Source organism: Lutra lutra, chromosome 14, assembly GCF_902655055.1.
Source record: "Lutra lutra chromosome 14, mLutLut1.2, whole genome shotgun sequence".
In the NCBI taxonomy this organism is placed as follows: domain Eukaryota; kingdom Metazoa; phylum Chordata; class Mammalia; order Carnivora; family Mustelidae; genus Lutra; species Lutra lutra.
Genome location: NC_062291.1, coordinates 32,911,447 through 32,936,214, shown reverse-complemented (window position 1 = coordinate 32,936,214; position 24,768 = coordinate 32,911,447). Strand labels below are relative to the sequence as shown.

General features: G+C 52.5%; 2 protein-coding genes across 9 annotated transcripts in view; one reads left to right on the top strand and one right to left on the bottom strand.

The window, feature by feature from the left end:
- SGPL1 (sphingosine-1-phosphate lyase 1) overlaps window positions 1–5,478 on the bottom strand; it is a 70,710-nt gene extending 65,232 nt beyond the window's left edge. The window contains exon 1 of the mRNA XM_047702234.1: window positions 5,302–5,478. The gene's annotated coding sequence lies outside the window, so the exon portion shown is untranslated. The remainder of the gene's footprint in view (window positions 1–5,301) is intronic.
- Window positions 5,479–5,529: 51 nt separating this feature from the next.
- On the top strand, window positions 5,530–20,071 carry TBATA (thymus, brain and testes associated). 8 transcript variants are annotated; one of them, XM_047702227.1, is made up of 14 exons: window positions 5,530–5,656; window positions 6,193–6,236; window positions 8,133–8,286; window positions 8,617–8,796; window positions 9,587–9,816; window positions 11,673–11,828; window positions 12,682–12,761; window positions 14,297–14,470; window positions 15,561–15,621; window positions 15,855–16,268; window positions 16,619–16,700; window positions 17,476–17,620; window positions 18,714–18,766; window positions 19,743–20,071. In XM_047702227.1, exons 3-14 carry the CDS (start codon window positions 8,237–8,239, stop codon window positions 19,957–19,959), a joined length of 1,842 nt encoding a protein of 613 aa, XP_047558183.1. In that variant the 5' UTR covers window positions 5,530–5,656; window positions 6,193–6,236; window positions 8,133–8,236; the 3' UTR covers window positions 19,960–20,071. The 8 variants fall into 8 exon arrangements, with proteins under 8 accessions (XP_047558183.1, XP_047558182.1, XP_047558184.1 ...); XM_047702226.1 differs by having other exon boundaries at window positions 6,189–6,236; XM_047702228.1 differs by lacking the exon at window positions 6,193–6,236.
- Window positions 20,072–24,768: the final 4,697 nt, after the last annotated feature.

The window sequence follows — 24,768 nt, the reverse complement described above, 5'->3', positions numbered from 1 at the left end:
TTAAACTCATTTCGTTTAAAGATTCTTACAAGCCTCTCCAATACACAAATCACTCCCCTCCTTTAAAGCAAGTTGTTTATAGCTAATAGGCCTACTCCCCACCCGAGCTAGCCCCCTCCAGGGAAGCCTTATAAAGTTTCTAGTTGGGAAAAGAAGGCCCTGAGGGGATTGCCCAATGTTGTCTCAGGACACAACCTCACAACCATAAAAACAAGTCAACACTGAGGTCTACTGGCAGAGAATCAGTTATAGAATATGCATGAACAAGGGTCAGCAGAGGTAGCCTGGGCCATACCCCAGACTATGTAGAAAGCACTTATCTGGTTAACTCATCCATAAATGGCAACCCACAGCAATAATCATCTTACAGTAGATATGCTGACCTATCTGTGAATTAGATTACTTCTGGAGAAGATGACCTCCAAGGGAAGATGCCATACAAAGTTCAGTTAACAGAAGGCTCTTCTTGAACTTGGCCCACAGGCCCCTTCTGATTAGCCTCTGCCTCTCTCTGCCTTCACCTCCCGCATGTCTATCTCACACCAAGGCTTTATTTCCTAGGCATAGAGCGACCATATAGTTTATCATCCAATATGAGATGCTTTTGAGACAGACCTATTCAGTTTCCCAGGACAAAGGTGTAACCAGGACTGTTTTACCCAGTCTGGGACTTCTGGTCTCCTTAGCCATGTGGAGCTACTTAGAGCTCCCATAACATGTCATGGGCTCTTGAATCCCCAGACTTTTGCTCTCCTCTTCTGGTCTACTTGGAGCATATTCTATAATCCACTCTTCTGTGGAGCCTTCCTCAAGACTCATAAGTGGGCTTGGGCTCTCCTTCCCCTGTGTCTTCACTGTCCCCAGCATATACCACATTCTGTCTCCATTTCCCTGGCTTCCCACAAGACCTGTAACCTCTTAAGGACAGGTATTGTATCTTTTCATCATTGTGTTCTCTAGTCTATTCCATGTTGTAGGTACTCAACACGTGTCTAATCAATGATTTTATAATTAGCCTGTGAGTTTGAAAAAGGTAGTTTGAAGGTAGTTTGAAGAAGCCCAAAGAGTAGAAGAGGTAGCTGTGTCCACTAGTTTCCATCATCTAAAGGGTTGTGATCACAAAGAGGACCTAGACTTGACTTATGAGACCACAAGGGAAGAATAAGAATACTAACAGGAAGCCTCAAGGAGATATATTAAGAAGAACTTTCTAGCCAGCAGGACTACACAAAATCGGTGGACAGCTTTGAACAGTAGAGAGCTCCCTGCCACTAGGGCTGTTTTGTTGACAAATACTAACCTACAGTAGGAATTTTGAGGGAAGGATTAGGGCATGTAGTGGGTGAATGGCCTGGATACACTACCTTATACTTCGTGATTCGTCCATTCATTCATTCAGTGAATATTTACTGAGCACCCGGCATTGCACAGGAGCTCAATGAATTAGCACAGCAGGGACACACCCATGTAACCACCATGCAAAGCAAGGGCGTATGCTGACTGATGCATGAGGCAGATTTGGCCTCTGACCTGTTGGAGCTTCTAGGTTTGCAGAAGAGATACATACAATCGTGTGAGGGGACTACTAGGGGTGGGAGCCAGAGAGATATTAAACTTGAACAAGGATGAATGTAGGAAGCTTGTGGGGTTCCATGACCTTAGATCTTTCTAGAGAACTCAGGATTCTTCTCTCTTCTGTGATGCCTGCTCTTCCAGTTGGGTGACCTTCCTGAAGGCTGGCTTAGACCAGTCTCTGCCTGTCATGTCAGTTCCAGAGCTGTGAGTCCTGCTCAGCTGACAGGTAACCCAGTAACTTTGATCATTCCAGGGGAGCCACGTGTGGTCTTTAGTCATGCCATTTCTTTCCTTCCCTTGTCTCTAAAAGACCACCAGAAAGCTAGTCACACCGAGCTTGGAACAATAGAGGCACCAGCAATCCATGGTGGGTGAACCCCCAGAGCCTGGCAGACTCTCCACTTTCAGAACAGCCATCAAAGCACCAGTGGTACTGGCCACAATCCAGAACTCCGTGTCCAAAGCAGAAAAGACATAGCAGGTGAGCCAAGAGGCGTGTGATCACAGGACTTTCTCCTGCCCTGATGGGGGACAGCACTAGGATAACACACAGCTATTCATGAAATGTTTGCATGATTTGGGTAAACAATGGTAATAATAAAAGAAAAATGCCATGCCTCAAAGCCTTTGCTATGGGCCAGGCACTGTGCTGGGGTGATTATATACGCATTATCTTCCTTAAGCATCAAACAGCCCCACAGGGGCAGAATTATTATCCTTGCTTTACAGAGAGGAAACAGAGGCCCAGAAATTGTCAAAACTTATCTGAGATCAAGTAGGTAGGGAAGGGCAGGCCCAAGGGTCTCCAGAGCCTGTGCTTCTGGCCTCTGTTCTGTTGACCTTTTGTGGGGATAAATGAAAGCCCACCAAAGCAGAATGGGTCAAAATGAGCTCTCTTGTGTGAACTCCAAAAGTAGGTGAGTAAGCCCTCAGCAGATTGGCCATTGAGCAGGAGAGGGGATCTCAAACTGAGTTCACAGCATATGCAAAGTCAAAGAAAAATAATGAACAAGAAAAAATGTCTTCTGACTCATGTTACAAAGGGATAACGACTCTAATATACATATATTCATGTAAGAAGGACAACAATCAAATAGAAAAAGTGGGTAAGAGATATGAATGGAAATAGCAAGAAATATACACAAGTAGCTCTTAAGCATAGGACAAAAGATGCTCAATCTGACTGAAGAAATGCAAATTAAAGTGGCATTGATCCCCTACAAACTGGAAGGCCACGTGGGATACAGCTATGATGGCCTCAAACGTAGACTATATTTGAAAAGAAGGAAGCAGAAAGTCAATGAGCTAAGTATCCCTATCGAGAAATTGTAAAAAGAACACAAAGTAGACCCCAAGAAAGTAGAAGAAATTAAATGAAGAGGACCGAAAACCTAAACATTGGTTCTTTGAGGGGAAAAAACTGATTAAAAAAAGGAAAAAAAGAATAATCTTTGGCAGGATTTATCAAGGAAGAGAGAGGGAGAGAGAGAGAGATCAAATCCAGTCCAGTGTCTGGAATGAAACAACGGGTATCACTATCATTCCTGGAAACAATACAAAGATATGACCTATGCGATACAATTGAAAATGTTGATGTTCTGGAGAAATTCCTCAAAATACCCAATGATGCCAATACCAAAAGGACAGTGATGTTAGAATTATCTGAGGAAGATTTTACAGAAGCCATGATAAAAAAAAAAAATGTTCTCATGAGCAATGAGAAACACACTGGAGATAAGTGATGGAAAAGAAAATAGAAAGTTTTAGCAAAGTAATAGAAGCTATAATGAACCAAATGGAAATTTTAGAAATAATTGTAATACCTGTAACTCAGGATTTCTTTGATCATTAATCTCCTCAACTCTAGGATTATGAGATAACAGGTCTAAAAGGATTAGCACAGTGCCTGGCACGTAGAAAGTGCTCCATAAAATGTAATGTTTCTCCTCTCATAACTGAGACGTCCGAGCAGGAGGACCAAGCTTCAGAGCATTTCCAGGCAGACAGACCCTCCTGCCTTGGATGCTCCATAAAGATGATGTCAGGAGGGTTTGCTTAACAATTATGTTATCAACCTCACAAACCAGTGTTGAAGGCATTCCCTAAGGTACTCCCTTCACCCCCACAGCTCAACCTACATGCAGACCCCGCTGTTGGGTTCTGAAGAATATAATGGAAGTGTAAGAGGTACAATCAGAAAGGGAAGGTGGGCTTTAGTTTCAGCTGCTTCAGGTCATCTGGTGGGAAACCCCCCAAAGTGGGTTGGGAGCAACAGGGAGGGACTGGGCAGGAAAGCAGCTTTCTCTTCTTTCAAACACAGCACTGTTTATCGTAATAGTAGCTACAACCCCAGAAACGTGGAAGAAGGATCTTGCAGAATGGGTTCAAAGGGGTCTCCTTATTCCCCCAGAGACAGGCCCAGGAAAAGCTACACTTACATGGAGACCATGCTGACCTGTATGGATGGAGGAGCATTGGGGGCCAGGCCAAGATCAGGCACCGCCCCACAGTGGGTCACCACCGTTGTTGGAATCCCCACCCTCTGCTGGGATGAGCAGAACTCCTGAAGGAGTTGGGTTTGCCTCTAGCTTTCCTTCTTCCTTTCCTTCCTTCCTAGCCGAGGACACAGCATCAAGCACGCTCCTTTAGTTCATAGAACCGGCATGCACCCCTCACAGTACCTGATCTCATCGTACCCTGTGGACAAAAGGAGACCCACTTCACTTTACAGGTGTCCCAAGTTGAGCCTCAGAGCAATCAAGTGAATTACCCAAGGAAGTTCTCAGACGAAGGACTCATCCCACCTACATGTAAGTGTAGTTCTCAGATGAAGGACTACATGTAAGTTCTCAGACGAAGGACTCATCCCACCTATTCATGTAAGAAGGACAACAATCAAATAGAAAAAGTGGGTAAGAGATATGAACGGAAATAGCAAGAAATATACACAAGTAGCTCTTAAGCATAGGACAAAAGATGCTCAATCTGACTGAAGAAATGCAAATTAAAGTGGCATTGATCCCCTACAAACTGGAAGGCCACGTGGGATACAGCTATGATGGCCTACCTCCATCCTGACACCAATACTAATGAGCATTGTTATTACCATTTTCGAGCATCTCGTGTACGCCAGGTAAAAGACTAGGCAGCTGAATTCCCTGAGCTCATTCGTCCTTCAGAAGGACACCAGGGGTAGAGGAGGCTGCCCCATCAGGCTCAGAGAAGGCAATAATGGTAGGAGATCATACTGAGTGCCTGGCATTGTTCTAAACACTTCAATGTGCATGAAGTCACTCTGTCTTCCCAACAATCCCATGAGCATGTTCATTTCTGAGATGTGATAACTGAAGTTCAGAGACATCAGGTTATCTGCCTGAGGTCACACAGCTCACAAGTAACAGAACTGGTTTTCAAACCAAGCCTTCTTACCACTGTTCCATGTTTCTGGCAGCACAGGTGACTTCCCCAAGGTGCCACATCTAGGAAGTGTCCGAATCAGATTGAAACCCCTGCCCAGCTAAAAACCAGAGTCTTCCCATCCCGTTATCCTGCCCAGAGGAGGGCTGGAGGGAGGCTCTGGGTCACTCGGGCAGCCTCCTTCTCTCCAGCTAAGAGACAGCTGTCTTGCCAATCAACCCCCAGAAACAGGATGTGTGGGAAGCAGAGCTCTCTAGAGTGGCATCAGGCCTGGTTGGGCTGACAAAGCTGGGACCAACCTCCACCAACCTTCTTTGCCAGTTTTTCTGTCTGCCTCCTGCTGGCTGAAACCGGCCCCCGACTCTCATTGTCTCCCTCGGCCCCCACTGAAAATGCCGAGTGCCAGGTGGAGAGGGAACTTGGAGGGAACCTGGAGGGGTCAGAGGAGCTGGGGGGGGTGGTGGCAAGGAGAAGGGTGCTGGGGAGTGGTTCTGGAGTTGTGGGGCAGGGGTAGCCTAGCAACCAGTGGCTTACGTGGTCACAAAGCCGACAGGCTTGCCCACAGAATCAGCGAGCCTGCCTGCCTATTCATGTGTCCTCTCACTCCTTTCCGCTCAGGCAGCGGGGACTTCTCATACACAGACCGTAGCAGGCACTCGCCCCGGTGAGTCCACCAAGGATGTCTCCCGGGGAGGAAATGGACACTAGAGCCAGACAGAGGGGCCAGGGGAGGGCCTCCAAAGGCCGAGATGCCGAAAGGGAAGGTCTGTCTTAGGATGGGTGTGAGCGTTTGGACTCCTTGTGTCCAGCTGGTTGGGGGCCAGGCAGAGAGGGGAGTGAGGACAGAAGCAGACACAGCAGGGCCCGGCCTGTCCCACTCTGGAAAAGACAGACCTGCCTCAGTCCCTGTTGACCTCCACCGCAGCTGTGGGTCATGACCCATTTGTGGCTTATAAAATCAATGTAATTGGTCACGGCTAACATTTGCAAAATGAAAACAAGAAGTAGGATGAAAATAGTGCTGTGCATGCTATGTGGCAAGGGTAAGGATTGCTCTAGAATGTTCTTGCTTCAGTTTCACATACACAGATGTGTGTGCACGTGTGTGTGTGAATCAGGATCTAGGAAGGAGTTTCTTAGTACCACAGTCAAAACCATTTGAAAGTCTTTGTTCTAACGAGTACTTTTTCCTGTAGGCAGATGGGTTTGGGCTTCCAAATGGCCTGTCCTCAAGCCTGCAGCATGTGAGTGCTCTAGACCCAGCCCCCGTCACCAAGGATGTCCAAAGCTTCCTTCCAAGGAAGTTCTGCCTACTGTTTTGCTCTTTGGAGAAAAGACCAGGAGACCTAAAGGCAGGACGCCTGAAAGTCTCCCCTTCCCCGAACTCAAGAAGTTCTTGAGAGGCTGGCCCTGAGGATCTCTGGGTCCTTTGCAGATTTTGTGACTGAGAGTTCATTTTCAGAATGCACTGGCTTCCTGTCCCAACCCCATCACTACCCTGCACTTTGGAGAGATATAGACAGATAGATCTAAAGAGCTATATACTGTATGTGTGTGTACATGTACGTGTAAATGCACATGTGTATGTGCATGTGTGCTCACGTGTATTTTTGTGTGTACCTGTATATGTGTGCTATATATGTGCCTGTATATGTGTGTGCATATATGTGTGTACATGTATGTGTATACAAGTGTATATGTGTGTACATGTATGTGTGTGCTGTGTTTATATGTATATGTGCATGTGTCTATGTATGTGTGTCGATGTAAATGTGTATGTGTATATGTGTGTATATGTGTACATGCATGTATATATGCGTATACTGTATGTGTGTGCATGTGTACACATATATGCGTGTGCATGTGCATGTGTTCATGTGTATTTGTATGTGACCTGTATATATGTGCTGTGTGTACATGTACCTGTATGTGTGCATATGTATATGTATGTGTATGCACATGTGTATGTGCATGTATGTGTGTGCTGTATTGTGTGTAGGTGTATGTGTGTATGTGTGTATATGCATGTGTGTATGTCTGTGTGTATATGTAAGCAAGTGTGCACATGTATGTGTACATGTATGTACACGTGCACATACTATATAAATGTTACGTGTGTGTGCTTATGTACATGTGTATGTGTGTGTTCACGTGTATTTGTATGTGTACATGTATATCTGTGCATGTACCATATATGTATATGTACGTGTATGTGTATATGTACGTGTGTGTATATATTATGCATATATGCACATATATAGCTATATTCAGGTCCATAGATTTAGACCAATCACAATTCTTTTTTTTTTTTACATTTTATCTATTTATTTAACAGAGAGAGGCACAGCGAAAGAGGAAACACAAGCAGGGGGAGTGGGAGAGGGAGAGAATTCTCCCCGCTGAGCAGGGAGCCTGATGCGGGGCTCCATCCCAGGACCCTGAGATCATGACCTGAGCCAAAGGCAGAGGCTTCACCCACTGAGCCACCCAGGTGCCCCCAATCATAATTCTTGACTTCAACACCTATCATCTTACATCCATGTCACCGAATTAGTTTATTTCATTTTATAATGAGCTCCGGCAAAGGCGCCTCTCAAACCAAGAACTAGAACAGCACCACTAACAATCTAACCCGCCCCCTCCCATCCCATCCCCCCCCTTTACTTTCCTCAGAAACAGCCACTAGCTGAATTTTGTGTATACTGTTTTCTTGCTCCCCCCGCCCTTATTTTATCACATTTATGATACTTTTGCTTGCCTTTGAACTCTACCTCTAAAAAGGAATCTCGGGCTCTTGGGCTTCTGGGACTCGCTTTCCTTGACCTCACATTATATTTGCAAGATTCACCCATGTTGTTCTGTGTAGCTGTGGTTCATTGTCATTGCAATATGACGCTCAATTGTCCACATGCAGCACAGCTCACCTACCTGTTCCTGCCCCCATCGGACATTTGGGATGTTGCTAGGTGTTGGCTAATTTGCATGATGTTAGTCTGAATATTTTTACATATAGCCCCCGTGGTACCACCGCAAGGGCCTCCCTGGGTATATGTCAGAGAGAGGAACAGCTGAGCGCTCTATGCCAGTTCAACATGCCAATGTTCAATTTTACAAGATATTGCCAATTTTTCTCCCCCAAGTGTCTGTTCCGGTTTAGACTCCCACCATAAGTGTATGAGAGTTCCTGCCATCCATCTCCAGCACTAGTATTAGGTGCACTGGCCTTTATTCTGTCAGAAAGGCTATGATGGCTACAGAAGTGAAGACCCAGTTGGCTGAACATCCACTAATGACGTAAGACCCCTCGTGTGCCCCCTGCTGCTGACCAAGGGGGTGGTGGAGGCAGGGCGGGGTGGGAGACAAAGGTGGCCAGAGGAACCCAGCAGACTGAAGGGCCTCGACTTCCGCTGCCCTCAGCCAGGTCCCCGTGGGTTCCTGAGCCTGAGTTTAGCACAGGTCACAAACCGGGTCCCTCCCTGGAGGGAGAGGACATGGTGACGGGAGGCTGAAGCACCTAGTACTAGAATTCCTGGGGTTTCTGAGGGGTGACTTCCTCCATCACTTGGGGTAGGGGACCACCAGGTAACTGCAAATTTCAGAGAAGTTTTGCTTTCTTTCTTTAAGTCCCAGATCCCTTAGAGGCCAATCGAGGACAGCACAGAAAACTCAGGGGCCTGGTCAGCGAAATTCTCAGAGGGTCCCGGGGCAGAGCACCTTGCTTAGCATATCCAGAGTCCGTCTCTTCTCCAGAGGGCCTCCCTTCAGCCGGGGCCAGCGGGAGAAGGGAGCGCAGACAGCGCGCAGGCAGGTGCCCCCCCCCAGGCCCCAGGCGGAGAGCAACCCATCTTTGGATCCTTGCTGGACTGACCTAGAGCTCCTCCTCCAGAGGCAGGGCCCGGCATCCTCAGCAGAGGGCAGGGGCACAGGGCGGAGGACAGACAACCTGAGAAGCTTGTCTCCAGCAAAGCAGAGCAAGAGCTTGACGCTTCCCTGCAGCGTTGCGACTCTGAAGGCTACCCCATCAGCTCTGCGTCTCCTGGGAGGGACCCCCCGGGAGAAGGACATGCTGGCGCCATCTGGCCTCGGTGCTCCAGCTTTAGCCTCTGGATGCCTGGGCCAAGACTGCCGGGGGGGCACGGGGGCCAGGGGGCTGCCTGTAGCTGGCTTCTCCTGGGCTGCCAAGAGTCAGCTTGGGGACAGGCCCTTGCTGTGTCTGTGTATATAAGGTCCCTTTGCTTCTACCCAGGTATTTGGATGAGTAGGTGGGTCTGTGGCTTCTTCCCTATGGCTTGAGAGAGGGTTTGTGGGAGAAAACTGAGGTTTCGAGAGATTCCATCTGAATTCTCTCAAATAGATTCGAGCTCCCTGCGAAGGCATCTTAGGAAGACAGGAAGCTCCCTGGGACTGGATTGTACCAGTTGGGAGGGGACCCCGGGAGAGGCCCGGCTTTGGGTGCCAGGGGAGTGGGAGTGAGATCCTGGAAACCCGTTTCAGAGTGTCTCGGTAATAGACTCCAGATAAGCCCCGAGCTCCAAGCCGGGTGGGCACTGCTGCCCGGAGGCTCCATTAGCTTCTCCTTGATCTTCTCCTTCAGTCCAAGGGCTGAGCCTGAAAAGAAGTCAGGACACAGGCCGAGGAGCCACAGGGACGGCGGGACGCAGAAAGAACTGATGATCCCAGGGATTGTGGATTTCCAGCTGATCCAAACGGCACTGAGGACCCCCAGGCCCCAAACCCCTGGGGCCTACCGCTTTGGCCGCCTCAGCCACCACTCCTTCTTCTCCCGACACCACCCGCACCCACAACGTGTGACCCACATCCAAGGTAGACCTGGGGTGGGTAGGGGCCCGGCTGGAGGTGGTGGGGCCGTCTTAAAAATGGGAAAGGGAGTTGTCAGCCCCCATTTCCAAGCTGAGACCCGGAAAGGGTGGGGATTTGGTCGGGGTCAGAGAGCTCCTTGGCCACTTGCAAGCACTTGGTCAAGCAAAGACTTGACGCGGGGGACAGGCTCCAAGGCTGAGTGTCTAGCCCTAGACCATGTTCCTCATTGCCAATCCTCCCATTTTAGGATTCAGGGAAAGGGATAAGTGTTCTGCCCCAGAACCTCACTCTGTTCTGGAACTCAAGCCAATTAATCCACTTAGCCATCTATTGAGTGTGAACTACAGGTCAGGTACATTTTAGGCGCTGGGGATATGACAGTGAATAAGACAGTCCTGACCCCACAGAGCTGACTCTGGTGAGAAAGGATAGGAAACAGATAAGGTGTCAGGGTGTAGAAAGCGCCAAGGCTCTAGAGGGGAGGAAACCTCATCAATAGCATGGCCTTTGGGCAAAGAACTAAAGGGATATTGTGGATATTGGGGGAAAAAATGTCCCGGGCAGTGGGAACAGCAAGTGCAAAGGCCCTGAGGCACACATCCTGGCTCTGTTGGAGGGTCAGTAAGGAATCCAGTGTGGCTGGAGCAGAATAAGGAAGGGTAAGAGGAGATGGGCCAGAGAGGTGATGGGGGTCCAGAGCACGTGGGCCTTGGAGGTCACCCACTTACCATTGAGCCATCTCACTGAGGCAACAGGAGCCATGGGAAGTGACAGGAGTGACATGTTGGCCGCTGTCTGGAGGGTGGCATGGACCAAGGAGGTAGCAGTAGAAGACTGAGCAGCCCTGCTCTAGAGACCTACAGAGGTGAAGCCAACGGGATTTGCAGACTGGTTAGAATGAGTGGGAAAGACAAAGAGCGGTCAAGGATGACTCCCAGGTGCTGGGCCTGACGGCTAGAAAACCAGAGTCACATGGACTGAGGCAAAAAGAGCCCGAAGCGAGGGCCCAAGCCGAGTGGAGGGGGTTGGGAATTTGGTGAGGACCTGGGAGATGCAAGATGCACATGACTTTCAGGCATGAGGGTGGAAGGGCAGAGTAGGCGGCTGGGCCCAGAGTTCAGGTGAGAGACCCCGAGGTGGCTATTCTAGGAGGGACGCCATTGGTGAGAAGGAAGGAGCAGAGGAGGTAAGGAGTGGCCTGCGAGTTAGGAGGGACCAGGAGAATGAGGGGACCCCTGGCCAGAAAGGAGAGTGTTTCTGAAAGGACAGAGTGAGCCACCATGCTCGGTCCTACAAGGCTGGTCCTTAAAGCTTCACAGTGGACGATAATACATGGTCAGACTGTAAGGCAGCAGGGTTCCTCGTGTGTAAGCGGCTTGCCATCTCCCCCAGGCTGCCCGGCACAGGCTGACAGATGGCAAGGAGTTTTCTCCAGGGGGGTCTGGCTAACTCTTACCACTCCCTGTGATTTGAGCCCAGGCCCCTCTGGTCACAGACTGTGGCTTAGCGCCGCACCCCCATGCCTTCCTCTTTAAGCTGTCTGCCTCTGTGTGTTCACACCTGCAGTTCCTTGCTCTGTCCTAGAACATCAGAAGGACCCCAGTACTAAGGTCCCAGAAAGCCTGGGTTCCTAGCTCACCTCCACCTGACTCGCTGGGTGAGCCTGTCACTGTCTGTTCTAATGTCCCTGTGGGTAGGGCCTCCGTGGCTGCGGGATCTCCCAGCTCCCGCGATCTATGGGCTTTTGTGGTTACTGGAAGAAGCGGGTTCAGTGCTCTCCCTGCCCACCGCCTCCCAGTCTCCCAGGCTTCCTAGGGGCCACCCAGGCTCTCCTCCTCACGGCCTCTCACCCTTCGCAGATCTCATCGGGAAGCCCGTCTGTGTCGTCAGAGACGAGTTCTCTCTGGCCCCCGTGCCTCAAGTCACACTTTTATCCCGCTGTCTGATGGGGATGCCCAGCATCTCTGTCCCCGTTGGAGACCCACAGTCCAATCGGGAGCCTCAGCTTTCCTCTGGTGTGTACTTGGGCAGCAACCCCTCTCCAGGTGCCTGGGAAGGAAAGAGCTCTTAGGTTGGTGGGGTCCCGCAGGGTACCCTGGATTTTTCCACATTTCCTCAGGCAGCAGCATCTGCATCCTTCCCCACCCCTCCCCAGGTCCTCAGAAATATGGCCCCTACTCAGATTTGAGGTATTTGAGGAGTAATAACCATCAGAGGAGAGGCAGAGGGGGGCCACAGTCACGTGACTGACAGCCAGAGACAGGGATGATACTGGAAATGTTGAGTAGCTTGTATGCTCCGTCACTGGGCCGTCGGAGCAGACAGCCAGAGATGGAGTGGCAGCTCTCAGGCGGCCATGGCCCTGCCCAGGCCCTTGCCGTTCCCTGCGGGCCAAGGGGAAGCTCACTGGTGGGTGTGAGGAGAGGCCCCAGGGAGGAACCAGGACAGTGGTGCAGAGCAGAGAGGGTTCCGAGGCTCTCTGTCGCCAGCCTGCTCCCAGACCAGCTTCGCCAGGAACAGGTGGATGTCTGAGTGACTGGTACAGCACAGACACTGGGTCTCTGGCCTGGCCTCAGTGTCCAAAGGAGGCAAAGCTGGATTAACCCGCACACTTCCTAGCACAGAGAGCCAAGCATCTCCAGCATCCCCCAGTGAAGCCACAGGCTAGGGTATCAACGTAGTAGTGACTGCACCAAGGTGGGGGGGGGGTTCCTCCCTCCCTCCCTCAAGGTCACTGCCTCCCCCTTTCCCTGTAAGACATGAGGCTGGGAAGGCTGGGGAGATGACCAGGCGCTTCCCCCCAGTGCTGGGTACCACAGAGAGGGCGGGGAGGAGGACCCCACATATCAGCTGGCAGTGTCTTCCCAGAGACCTGGAAGAAGGAGTTGAAGGACCTGGCTTCCCGGGTGGCCGTCTTCACTAAGGAGAATGAGCTGAAGAGCAAAGAGGTGGGTGTGGATCAAAGGCACTGTCCGGAAGAGATCCGAGGGTCCATCTCTTTGTAACAAAATCCCTCCCAAGGGGGTTCCCACCTCATGGACAGTAAAGCCCGTGTCCACAAGAGTTGGGGGGCTGTTGGCCCAGGGAGGAGGGGGCTACAGAACACAGGCCTGAAGGGGGAGGGTCACGGCAAGGGCTCGGAGGAGAAGAGAAGGTGGCTGGGTGGAGAAATCCAGGAAGGGTTCGTGACAGAAGGGGGATGTGAAGAAGTGGACAGGGGAGGTGTCCCTAGGGGAGGCCTGCAGCACAAGACCGCAGAAGCTGGGAAAGAAAGGCAAGACATCCTTAGAGACCGGGCTGACGTGCAGGGATACGTGGGCAGCCATGGAGGGGGGAAGGGGGGAAGTGTGAGAAGGGGCCGACTTTTAATGTGGACAAAAAGAGGAGCTTGTTCTTAATTTCTGAACTTACTGTAGTGTCGGATCTCATAAGGAGGGGAGATTCACTGAAGGATTTCAAATAGGATGGGGTGACCTCATGGGTGCCATTTGCTGGTAATTCAGTAAAGACAATTGGAGGCAGCCTGGAGGTAGCTGGAAAGGGACTGAGGGCAGGTGTGGCCCTTGGGACGGACTCTGGCTCTGCCCTTGTCTGGGGCAACAGAGTTCTCATGATTGCTTTGTGGCTAACTGAGTGCAATGCTCACAGCAACTCAGTTAAGCAATCTGGGTCTCACTTTTCTTATCTTGAAAATGGGGAAAAGTATAGGGGTGCCTGGGTGGCTCAGTCAGTTGAATGTCCAACTCTTGATCTCAGGGTCCTGGGATAGAGCACCACATTGGAGCTCTGTGCTCAGCAGGGAGTCTGCTTCTCTCCCTCTTCCTCTGCCCCTCCCCTGCTCACACACAGGAGCTCTCTTGATCTCTCTAAAATAAATAGACAAGTAAACAAACAAATAAAATAGGAAGTATGCCCCAGTCTACTGGGTTGCAAGGGTAGGAGGTCCCAGGCCTCGTACCCACAGGCCTGGCTCAGGAGGGTTTCCCAGGGCAAAGAAAAGATGCCAAGCTCTGGGGGACAAACTTGGGAGCAGCTGACCTGGGAGTTAAGGTAGGCGATGGGGACCGTGGCCCAGGATACTGCTTTCAAATCTATGATGGGCTTGGGGGAGGGGAGGGAAGGAGGGTCTCCCTAGGAGGAAGTACGAGGACTTCAGAGGACTGCCAGGGGCTCCAGCATTCAAGTTCCAGGAGGAAGAACTTTGGCTATAGCGGGGCCCCTGGCTGGGGAGAGGAGTCTAGAACAGGGTGGGCTGGCCTGGTCATCCAGTTTCCTGCAATGTGGTGATGCTGGGATTTCAGGAGGGGAGGGAATGCCCTAGAGGTATGACTGGGCCCCTTCTGCCTTCTTCCTTGAGCCCCACCCCCCCTCGCTCGCTCGCGCTCTCTCTCTCTCTCTCTCTCTCTCTCTCTCTCGATCTCTCTTGATCTCTCTTGATCTCTCTCTCACTGCCTGGAGTCTCTGGCCACTTTGCCCCCAGCAGAAGGAGGAACCTCAGCGGGAGCAGGGGGCAAAATACTCGGCCGAGACCGGGAGGCTCATCCCCACTTCCACCCGAGCCATTGGTCGCCGCCACTCCCGCCAGAGCCCCCGGATTTATCCTTCTGGCAAAGATGGAGGAGTTCAGACCATTGTCCTGCGGGATCAGGAGCTGCTGGTGAGGCCCTGGAAACGAACGCTGGGAGCTACGGCCCGATGGAGGCCTGGTCTGAGGGCTGAGAACACGGGGGTTGCTGCTCCCAGGCTCCCAGCAATCCCAACTAGGAGCTTAAAAACTTCAAAGTGTGCTTTAAAGTGTGGCCTCTCGGGGCGCCTGGGTGGCTCCGTCAGTTAAGCGTCCAGCTCTTGATTTTGGCTCAGGTCATGATCTCAGGGTCGTGGCATGGACCCCCACTTTGGGCTCCATAATGGGGTGGAGACTGCTTGGGATTCTCTCTTTTCCTCTCCCTCTGCCCCTTCCCTCACCTCTCCCTCTTTAAAAAAAGAAAAAAGGCAGCGTGGCCTCTCCTGGGGACACATGTACCTGAGACCCTTAGTCTCAGGAACTCCCGACCTGGGAGTCCAGCCCCTGGATCCAACCCCCTGTTGCATCCAGGTTTCTGTGGGAGGCTCTCCCTCTCTTTGAAGGCCTTCCCCGCTCAGGGCTTTAGTTCCATGATCCACCCAAGCCCGGAGCATGAACGGCTTGTCAAGAGGGCGGTTCCGGCTGTGGCGCTGGAGGAGTTCAGGAAGGGAGCCGCTGTGGCTGAACGGCTGGAGAGGAAGGTCCTGCCTAGTGTTGTCCCCAAAGCATGCCCTGCTCTGCCTTGGGCTGCAGCCAGCCAGGCCAGTCCCAGCACGGTCTTCCCACACTTGGAGGGGTTTGGTCTCTGCCACAGTGATGCACAGACTCACCCCCCACCCCCCCACCGCCTGCACAAGTTTCCCAGTCAAGGCCTGAGATGAGTCCTTGCCCCTTGCCAGTGGCTTAAAGCTATCTCGCAGTCCCTTTCCAAAAGCATCCATATTCTCCAGAAAAGGTTACACACAGAGCCAGTCTCTTAACACCCTCCCCGTGACCAGCGCTTCCAAGCCTGCAGTCCTTTGGAGAACTGCACAGTCCACTGAAATGGATAGTGCAGGCAGGGCCCAGAATCCCCATTCCACAGATGGCGAGGCTAAGACCCTGCCAGGTGACATTCTGTGGCCCAGGCCCCCAGAGAGGGAGCGGCGTAACCCGGACTAGAACAGCACTTTCTCCACCATAGGGCGGCCTCACCTTGCCTGGAATTAGGTTCTCGGGTCCTGTGGGGAGGGGGCCCAGGGCAGGTAAGTTGGACTCGGAGAACGGAGAAGGGCCCAGGGGCAGACCCAGGGTGGGAGTCACTGCAACAGGTGGGTATCTGGGACCGAGGGGGTGCCCTAGGCGGCAGAGGCCTGGGAAGATTCTCAGCCCGGTTCTCACTCTGCTGAGGATGAGGCAGACTTGCTGGGGACTGACAGGCCCCTCCAGGTCCTGGGAAGACCAACTGTCAAGCACTGAGGGGACCCCACTTTCCTAGGACTCCAAGGGTTCCACCTGCTACCGCGAGCCCCAACTCCAGCCGGCCGTAGCCACGGCTGCCATCAGCAGCTCAGCCTAGGGAGCCCCCGTAGCCCATTCGACACAGAGCTGGCTCTCCCCCGGATGACACTTGCCTGGAGAACACAGGGGGAAGAGGGTCGGAAAGTGGCAGTGACGCCCGAGGCTGAGGAAGCGGCTGAGGAAGCGGCTGAGTGTGAAGTGCGCATGCCACTGGGCCAGACGGAGTCCCAGGCCGGGCAGTCTGCGGAACCAGACAGCCCTGAGCTGCAGCCCACCCACTCCGATCACCCCACCTCTATGCTAGCGTCTCCAGACCCTGGGAGCTCCAGGGAGGGGATGCCTGTGGGGTTCCCGAAATCCCCACGCCCAGGAACCAGGGATCTGAGACTCGGTGCGTCTCTGAGCGGCCACGCGGCCCGCTCACACTCTGCCCTTCCAGTGAGGGACTCTGGGGCACCAGCAGCCCACACGGGGTTCAGGGAGGAGGTGTCCACACACAGGGTTCAGAAGCTTGGTTCTGCCGCACTCTCCCGGCTGGGTGTCCTCAAGACTCTTCCTCCGGGACTGGTGGGACAGAAAGTGCTCTGTAAAGTGAGAAGTCACGGGGCAGGGACCTTGGTGGGGACCAGTGGAGCCAAGCATGTGACTCTGGGAGCCCATGTTGTGGGAGAGGGGCCTGTGCTGCCGGCTGGGACGTGCCTACCGGACACGCTGACCCGGGGCCTGTCCTCCTGCCTGCAGATCCTGGAGCTCCTTTGTCAGATCCTGCAGACGGACTCCTTGAGCGCCATCCAGTTCTGGCTCCTGTACGCTCCTCCAAAGGGTGAGGACATGGCCGGTGCCTGGGGCTTTCTCGGACTGGAGGCTGTTGAGGGCCTTGTTCTCCGGATGTCACTCGGCTCCCACCCAGATCCATCCCCCTGGGCTGCTGCTGCTTTTTGGAGACCCAAACTAGCCTTTTCCAGCAGGACGGTGCCCCTGCTCCCTGCTCCTGCTCCCTCGGCAGGATTTCCACCCCCCTGCTTCTCAGAGGGGGCTTCGGGCTGACCACCACCCTGGACACCTGGCAGGGAGAAGTCCAGAGCTGTCTTCAGCAGACACCCGCCGCTGTGGGAAACATGTACACACAGGCACAGCATATGCACAGGGACACACGAGCGGACGCACATGCACACACTGGGATGGTGGGTGGAAGGTGTATCCAAGTGGGTTGAGGAGTGCTGATGGGAGCTGGAGGGAGTGGAGGAGGGGAGACGGGGAAGGAGGCAGGTCCCCAGGGGGCTTTCCAGAGAGAGCCGGGAGGCATGGCGGCTGGGCCAGAGGGGGCCAAGAACAAGGTACGGGGCATGTGATCTTGCAGTGAGAGAAAGGTGGGGAAGGGTTGGGTGTTCTCCACACACATGGGCCAGGACAGAGAAACCCCCCCCCCCCGCCCCCAAAAGGGGACCTGGATGCAGAATGTCAGATGGTTAGAGAGAGCTGTCCTGGGTCAGGGTTGGGCAGAAGAGCTGGAGGCCCTGCTTCCAGCCTGTCAGTTATGGGGACAGGACAGCGTGGGTCTTGCCACTGAAGACCGTGCCCCCCCGCTATGCTTGCAGAGAAAGACCTGGCCCTGGGGCTCCTGCAGACAGCGGTGGCTCAGCTCCTTCCACAGCCCCTAGACTCTCTCCCGGTGGAAAAACTTCTCCATCAGCTCCACGAAGTCCAAGAACCTTCTCAAGAGAGGCAACAACCACCCTACAGGTGGGCTCCACACCCCTCACCTGCCCCCCTGCTCCCAGAGCTGCTCCCTCACATTCACCCACCTGTCCTCCCAGGGGAGGCTGGGTAGTCTAAAAAAGGGATCTGGGTGCTGGCCGCAGCCTGGGCTCACTGAGCCTGTGCTGGAGGAGGAGAAGGCGCAGCCCCTCCCCTAGGGATCCCCAGGTCAACCTGTGCTACAGCCCAGGCTTCCGTGGCTGGCTCTGGGGGATGCCCTAGGGGCGCCCTGTGTCAGCTATAGCAAGACAAGGCCAGAGGAGCCACATGGAGCTCTCGGTCTTTGGGAAGACAAATAGAGAAGGAAAGCTAACAGGCAAGCAGAAGTCCCTTACCAGGGGTGTTACGTGCCTCCTGCGGCCGGAGGACACAGGGAAAGGGTCGAGTAAGGAAGTCCTCACAAAGCAGGTATGTAGGGCCAGGTGTCAGCGACGGATCTGGCAATAATACATGCCCACCTCGCTGCCTGACCCTGGCAGATGTCTCATGTATCTGCAGCCCACACAACCATCTGTGGAGGCAGTGGTACACCCCCATTTTACAAATTGGAAAACTCGGGCTAAGCCACCGCTACATGGAGGCCCAAAGTCACCCAGGGGGTCCACCCCGGAGCTGGGATTCAGCCTGGGGCTAGTCTCACTTCCCAGCCCAGCAGCACGCAGATTTGCAGGAGACCTTGTGAAAAATGCAGATTCTGGAACATTCTAACACAGCACGTTGGGGATGAACCAGGGGCTGTGTCATTTTGACAGCCTCCTGGAGTTTTTCCAGTAGAGCTCGGGGAACGCTGCTAGGATTGGTAGAACTGGAAGGAGCCGATGAGAGAGGGTGGGGACAGTCAGGTAGGGAAGGCAGGAATGGGCTCACTCTAGGGAATGCTGAGTTTGAGGGTGGTTGCAGCTTGGGGGCTGGGGCTTGTGCTCATTTAGGTTTGAGGGCCTGGGTTCTCGCTCTGGCCCTGCACTGGGTTCTCAGGTGTCTCCCTGGAGCACTTCCCTCCCCGCCCCACCCACCCTGTCACTGTGCCCCAATGGGCTCCGGCCTCACCTTCCCAGCCTTGTCTTTGTGTCCTTTACAGCCAATCCCCGAAGAAGATAAAGACACCGTCCCTACCCAAAGGCGACAAACCAGGTAAGATCCCAGGCAGCAGGTCATCCTGGGGGCTCCCCGAGGCCCACCCTGGCTGTATGCCTGGGGGGAATCCAAGGACCCTGGAGATAAGGCCCTGTCCCAGGAAGCTGTCCATTCTATCCATTCATCTCTCCACTCATTCAAGAGACTTCCTTAGCAGCTGTGAGCTAGGCTCTGGGGAAGAGTCCAGACGGGCTCCCCTGACCACGGGGCTTATGAGGAGGAGGGCAGCCAACATAAACATCGGAGAGGGCCAGGTGCCATAAGGGGGGAAAAAAAAAAGGTAAAGTGAGAGACAGTAGGGAGGACTGGCAAGGTGGGGAGAGGGCTCCTTAAGCCGAACAAAAGGTAGGATCCAATCCGATGTGGTCTAGGGAGAGCCCAGAAATAGGGCTCTCACGTGCCGGCGTGTGGGTGAAATCACACATAGGCCAGGGTGCCTGGGCCCTTCTGGGTCAGGACAGAAGAAATGAGATGGGGTAGGTGGGCGGGACCGGTGGTCCCACGCAGAGGGCGTGGGGGTGCCCTGGAGCCTTATGAGCAGGGCCTGAGGGGACCCCCTGGCTGCCCGGTAAAGAATGGACTGTCGGGAGCCAGGGGGTGGGGGGAGACCAGGGAGGAGGCTGCAGCATAATCCTGGGGCCTTTGGCAAGGGCTGAAGAGGACAGCTACCCGCCATGTATAGTATTCTCCCCCACTAGACTGTAAGGGATCCTAAGGGGGCTGGCTGTCTTGCTCTCTAGGTATTTTTTGACTGGATGGAGAAAGGGAGGGGGAGGTGAAGCTCTGAGAAGGGGGTTGGCTCCTTCCAGGTCCCCAGCAGAGCCCAGAGCAGAAGTTGGCCTTGACCCACATCTGCCTGGGGTCTTGTGGGGAGAGCAGGTCCACCCAGGTGTCCTGAGCAGCTCCCAGCTAGGGGCCGGGCCCCTCCCTGTCCTCTCCTGACTCTCCTGAAGGATGTCTTCCCTTCTCCCAGAGTATATCGGAAGAGCACAAGTTCTTCGGATGCATTCAAGCCAGATCAGAGAAGAGAGAGCCTCACAGCCAAAGGCAGAATGCTGAGTCCGAGTCCCTTTGCCCGCCTTGCTCAGGAGCTGCCCCCGGGCTTGAGGCTGTTCTCAGTCCCACCGTCTCAACAGCAATACCGACTTGCCTATCACACGGAGCCCATTAAAAGGCTGCCTTCCCTTTAGGAGGACAATCGAACTCTCCTCTCTGTAGTGGGTCTGTGCATGGGGGCTGGGTGATTCCAGGAGCAGGGATGGGCTGCGGAATGGTCCCATTCCCTTGGAGAAAGTCTAAGTGTTAGAATACAGCACTTAGTGTGTAAGTGGTGTTCTATGTTCCTAACGCGTTCTATGTTCCTAAGAGTTGAAGGGCAGCCCAAGGAAGAAGTTCTGTCCCTTCCGAGCCAAGACACACAGGGTTCCAGGGAGGCTAGAGCAGAGGTCAGGAACCCACGGGCTTCTGGAAAGTAACCATCCATACCAACACTTGAGTTCCTTGCAGTACCATATTCAATTCTCCCAAAAGTTCTGTGCAGCAGACTATGAGTAGCATCACTCCCATTTTACAGATGAATACATCGAGGCTCAAACAGTGAATAACTTGTCCAAAGCCACATAGTTAAGTGGCAGAGCCAGGCCCAAAATCCAGCATGTCTGGCTGGGGAACCCCCGCTCTCCCCCACTGTGCTCTCCTGCCTTCCAAACAGCTACCGTGCCAAAGGTGGCTGCAGAATGGTGGTTGGCAAGATCAAGGAGGAAAGAGACCTTCCATAAATGGGACCCAGCTGGGGTTTTGCTATCCTTTACCATCTAGAGAAGGTGGCCTTTGATGCTCTGGGAAGTCCAGTGTTCCTTGAGATGGCTGCAGATTCTGTGGAAAGCCAGGATGGGGAGATGTGGGAAGAAGCATTGGGGTTCCACAGTGTCCTGGCCACTTGTGGCTCTGAGCTCCTACTTCCACTAAATCAGGTCCCTGGACTGTGGCTCCCTCCTGTGCTGGCAACACAGGTCCAGCTCACAGCAGCTCAGATGGATTCGGTCCCTCCGGGTTTTCTAGAAGACCCCATTTGCACAAAACCTGTGTCCGCAGCCGGCTTCAGCCCAGATCAGGGGCTAGATGGGGATTCACTGTGAATCCAGCCAACAACATCATGTCAATATTAAACCGCTGTGTATTTTTCTTTTTTCTTTTTTTTTTTAAGATTTTATTTATTTATTTGACAGAGAGAAATCACAAGTAGGCAGAGAGGCAGGCAGAGAGAGAGGAGGAAGCAGGCTCCCTGCTGAGCAGAAAGCCGGATGCGGGGCTCGAACCCAGGACCTGGGATCATGACCTGAGCCGAAGGCAGCGGCTTAACCCACTGAGCCACCCAGGCGCCCCCGCTGTGTATTTTTCAAGACCCGCCTCCCACTGAGGATGTTCCCCTGGCTGCAGCATCTAACAGCCACGCGCCTTGTCATCTTGCTGGCTGTCCTCCCCTGTACGCACCACTGCCCCCAGTTTGCCCCCCCAAAAGCCCACGTGCATTGTGTTCTTCTTCTTCCTCATTTTTTTTTTATTGTGGTAAAATCCACGTAACATAAAATTTACCATTTTGACCATGCTTCAAGCGTACAGTTCATACATTGTTGTGCAAACATCGCCACCATCTGTCCACAGAACTCTCTGCATCTTGCAAAACTTCAACTTCATGCCCATTAAATGCGAACAGCATTCCCCCTCCTCCACCGCACCGCCCCCATCAGCACCTTTCTACTCTCCGTCCCTATTAACAGGACTGCTCCAGGCACCCCATATCAGTGGAGCCACAAAATATTCGTCCTTTTGAGACTGGCTCTGTTCATGGAGTAGGATGTCCTCAAGTCTCATCCATGTTGTAGGAATTTCCTCTCACATTTAATATTTTTTTCAGACCCACCAACCCCTCAAGCCCCATTCCTAGAGTCTCCAGCCCCACGTTGGCCTATCCAGTCCCATCAAGGGGCTGACCTAGAAGTCTGTTCATGGAATGGTCCTTGAGCTCTGGCCCCCACCCCACCCCCACCCGCTGCGGTGGTGGCTAGCACAGTCTCTCCCTCCTCCATAAGGAATGGTTTTTAACAATCCACACAGTAAAAAATCCTGGAAGATATCTGCTTCTAGAATAAACCATACTTGTTGGCACAAACAAACAAAAAAACTTGGCTCGTCTGGTCATCTTTCCACATCCCCTTTAATTGCTCAGGAAGTATGGCCGACCCATTAACATTTACAGCTGCGGCTTCTTGTCAGTTTATTCCAAAGGCTGCTGAGCCAGCCCTGCAGATAGATTGATTTCACTTTTGCAATTCCCTGCAAACTGCTTGTGTTACTGCCTGGCCTTTGCACCCATTGTCAGTGCGCTTAAAGACAGGGTGTTCTGGGCCTGGCTTCTTACTCATATATTTTGAGGGGAGATGGCAAACAGATCTTTCTTCACAGCCCTGTGGTCTATCGGGAGGAAGAAAGGCAAGGGAATGAGCTGAAGCATGCACACATAAGGACAGTGTGGAAAAAAGCTCTGTGATACACACCCATGGCACCCTGCCATCGTGCAGACATGTGGACGGTCGAGCTGGGCCTGCACAGATGACCTGACCTCGTTCAGCACTCACGATAACCTGTAAGGGAGGTGTCCTCGCCTACATCTTAGAGGTGGGAAATCCGAGGCTTAGAGGAAGAGTAACATGTTGAAGTTCACATGGCCAGTAAACAGTGGATCGAATCCAGGGCTGTCGGGCTTCTCAGTCAGTGCTCCCCTGCCACCTTACCAGCCACTCTCCCCACCCTCAGCCTGCTTGTCTCTCATTTCCAGCCACTCACCCCCCTTCCCCACCTCCTGCTTTCTCTTCCCCCGTCTCTCAGATCAGAGAGCATGTCAGGGTTTCCTCTCACTCACTCTCTGACTCTCTTCAAAGCCCCTCATCAGGCCCCCATCCTCTTCCTAGGTTTTAAGGGAATTATTGCTAAATCCCAGGGAGATAGCCAGCTGGGGGCACTTGAAGGTTCCAGACCTGTACACGGGTCAGAGTTGCCACTGGCCTTCTCAGGAAATGTGAGTGGCGTCCAGCCTGCCTTCCTCGTCACCTGCCCCAGGCCACCTGGGCCCTCAGATCCTATGTGGGTTGGAGGTCAGACTGGTTCCCCGGCTGTGGCCCCTAAAGGCCGTGCAGTCTCTATGCTTTGCTTAGCAGCGTCCCCTGGTGGCAGTGGCTGGACACCCATTTGGCCGTCATGGCCACCTCTAGGTCACTCTTAAGTTTCTCCTGGCTCCAGACCTTGAAATTTCTCCCTACCTTCTGCCTGCCTGCCTGCCTGAAGCATGAGGACAGATTTTTCCTTCCGATCTTCTCCCAGATGGCTCTGGGTCCTTCTTGGGATCCAGTCTCCTTAGGCACTGTGGTAGCCATTGTTTGGGGTTGTCCAGGATGTCCCCCATCCTCCTTCCAGGGTGGACCTGAACCTAGCTCCATCCAAATCACAGCACCCCATCCCTGGGCACAGTGACTGGTTCCGGGGTAGGATAAGCATGTGACCCAAGCTGAGCCAATCACAGACTCGGACTTGGCCAATCCTTGGACTTGGCCAATCGTTGGGCTTGAGGTGGAGGGAGGGGAATATTGGCCTTTACGAAGATGCCATCATTGGTCATCATCATTCCAAGGGGACAAAGCATCAGTCATACCTGCAGCCCCTGACTGTCCCCCATGCCTCCTTATTATATGTGTCCCTAAAATTACTTCTTACAGTTGATTTGTATGCATTTTTAACATAACACTTAGCACCTTACCCATTGTCAGAGTCCAGTTCCCTGCTCATACATGCACACTGTGCAAACTTCACCACATCCACCCACAGAACGCTCATGTCAGACACAAAGATGGCAGGGTTGGGCTAGAATCTGTGTCTTCTGCCTCCCAAACCAGTGTTCTGTCCCCTATATCCTCCTGACCAATTAGCAAGACAATCAGCTGAGATGATACCAGAAGGTCCCTCAAATGTGCTAGGCCCCTTGGGAGCATCATTAGGAATGCCAGATCCTTGCCAAGTAGACAGCAAAGTCAAAAATTTCTGGTAGGGTCATCCATTTGGATGCTTAAGACTTTTTGAAGTGTTTTGAGAGTAGATGGTGTAAACCAAAATTTAGAATATTTGGGTTGTCATCCTATTACACCATGGAAAAGACTAAAACCTGAACAACCTTTCTGGATCAACCTATCCCAGTTGGCTTAATTGGGAAATGTACGTCAAGGGCCCTCAGAATGTGGTTTTGGTACATTTTTCACTCAGATGCACTTCTGGAAACCAGGAGTTTCCTAAGAAAAACCAGGTAAGCCGAAATAGATTTACCTTCCATCATTTTTTATGATACCAAAATTTAGAAACAATGTCAATTTGCAGTACTAGAGGATATGATTAAATAGGTGATTATCTAGCCATATGATGGGGTAGATGGGGTAGATTGAGAATGAAGACACATCTCTACATATTTCAGGTTGGAAAGATGTCCTCCTCCTCCTCCTCCATTTCCTCCTCCTTCTTCTTCTTTTTTAAAGATTCTATTTATTTATTTATTTGAGAGACAGACAAGCCAGGGAGAAGCAGACTCTCCACTGAGCGGGGAGCCCGATGCGGGACTCGATCCGAAGACCCTGAGATCATGACCTAAGTTGAAGGCAGACACTTAACCACCTGAGCCATGAGGGGCCCCAAGATGACCTTCTTCTTTTGTTGCAGGGCCAGAGCGGGAGGAAAGCAAGTTTCTGATGGCATGCATTTGTAACGCCCAGGTGTGTGTGCGTGTGCAAGTGTGTACATCTGTGCACAGATCTGCATATGTCTAGAAGGATAACTAAACGGTTAACAGAGGCTACTGCTAAGTAGAAAAATGGATTTTCTTTTCTCATTAGGTTTTTAGATTCGTTTTCAATAACAAGTTTGTAATTTCTTGTGTAAATTTTTTAAAGAAAAAGACT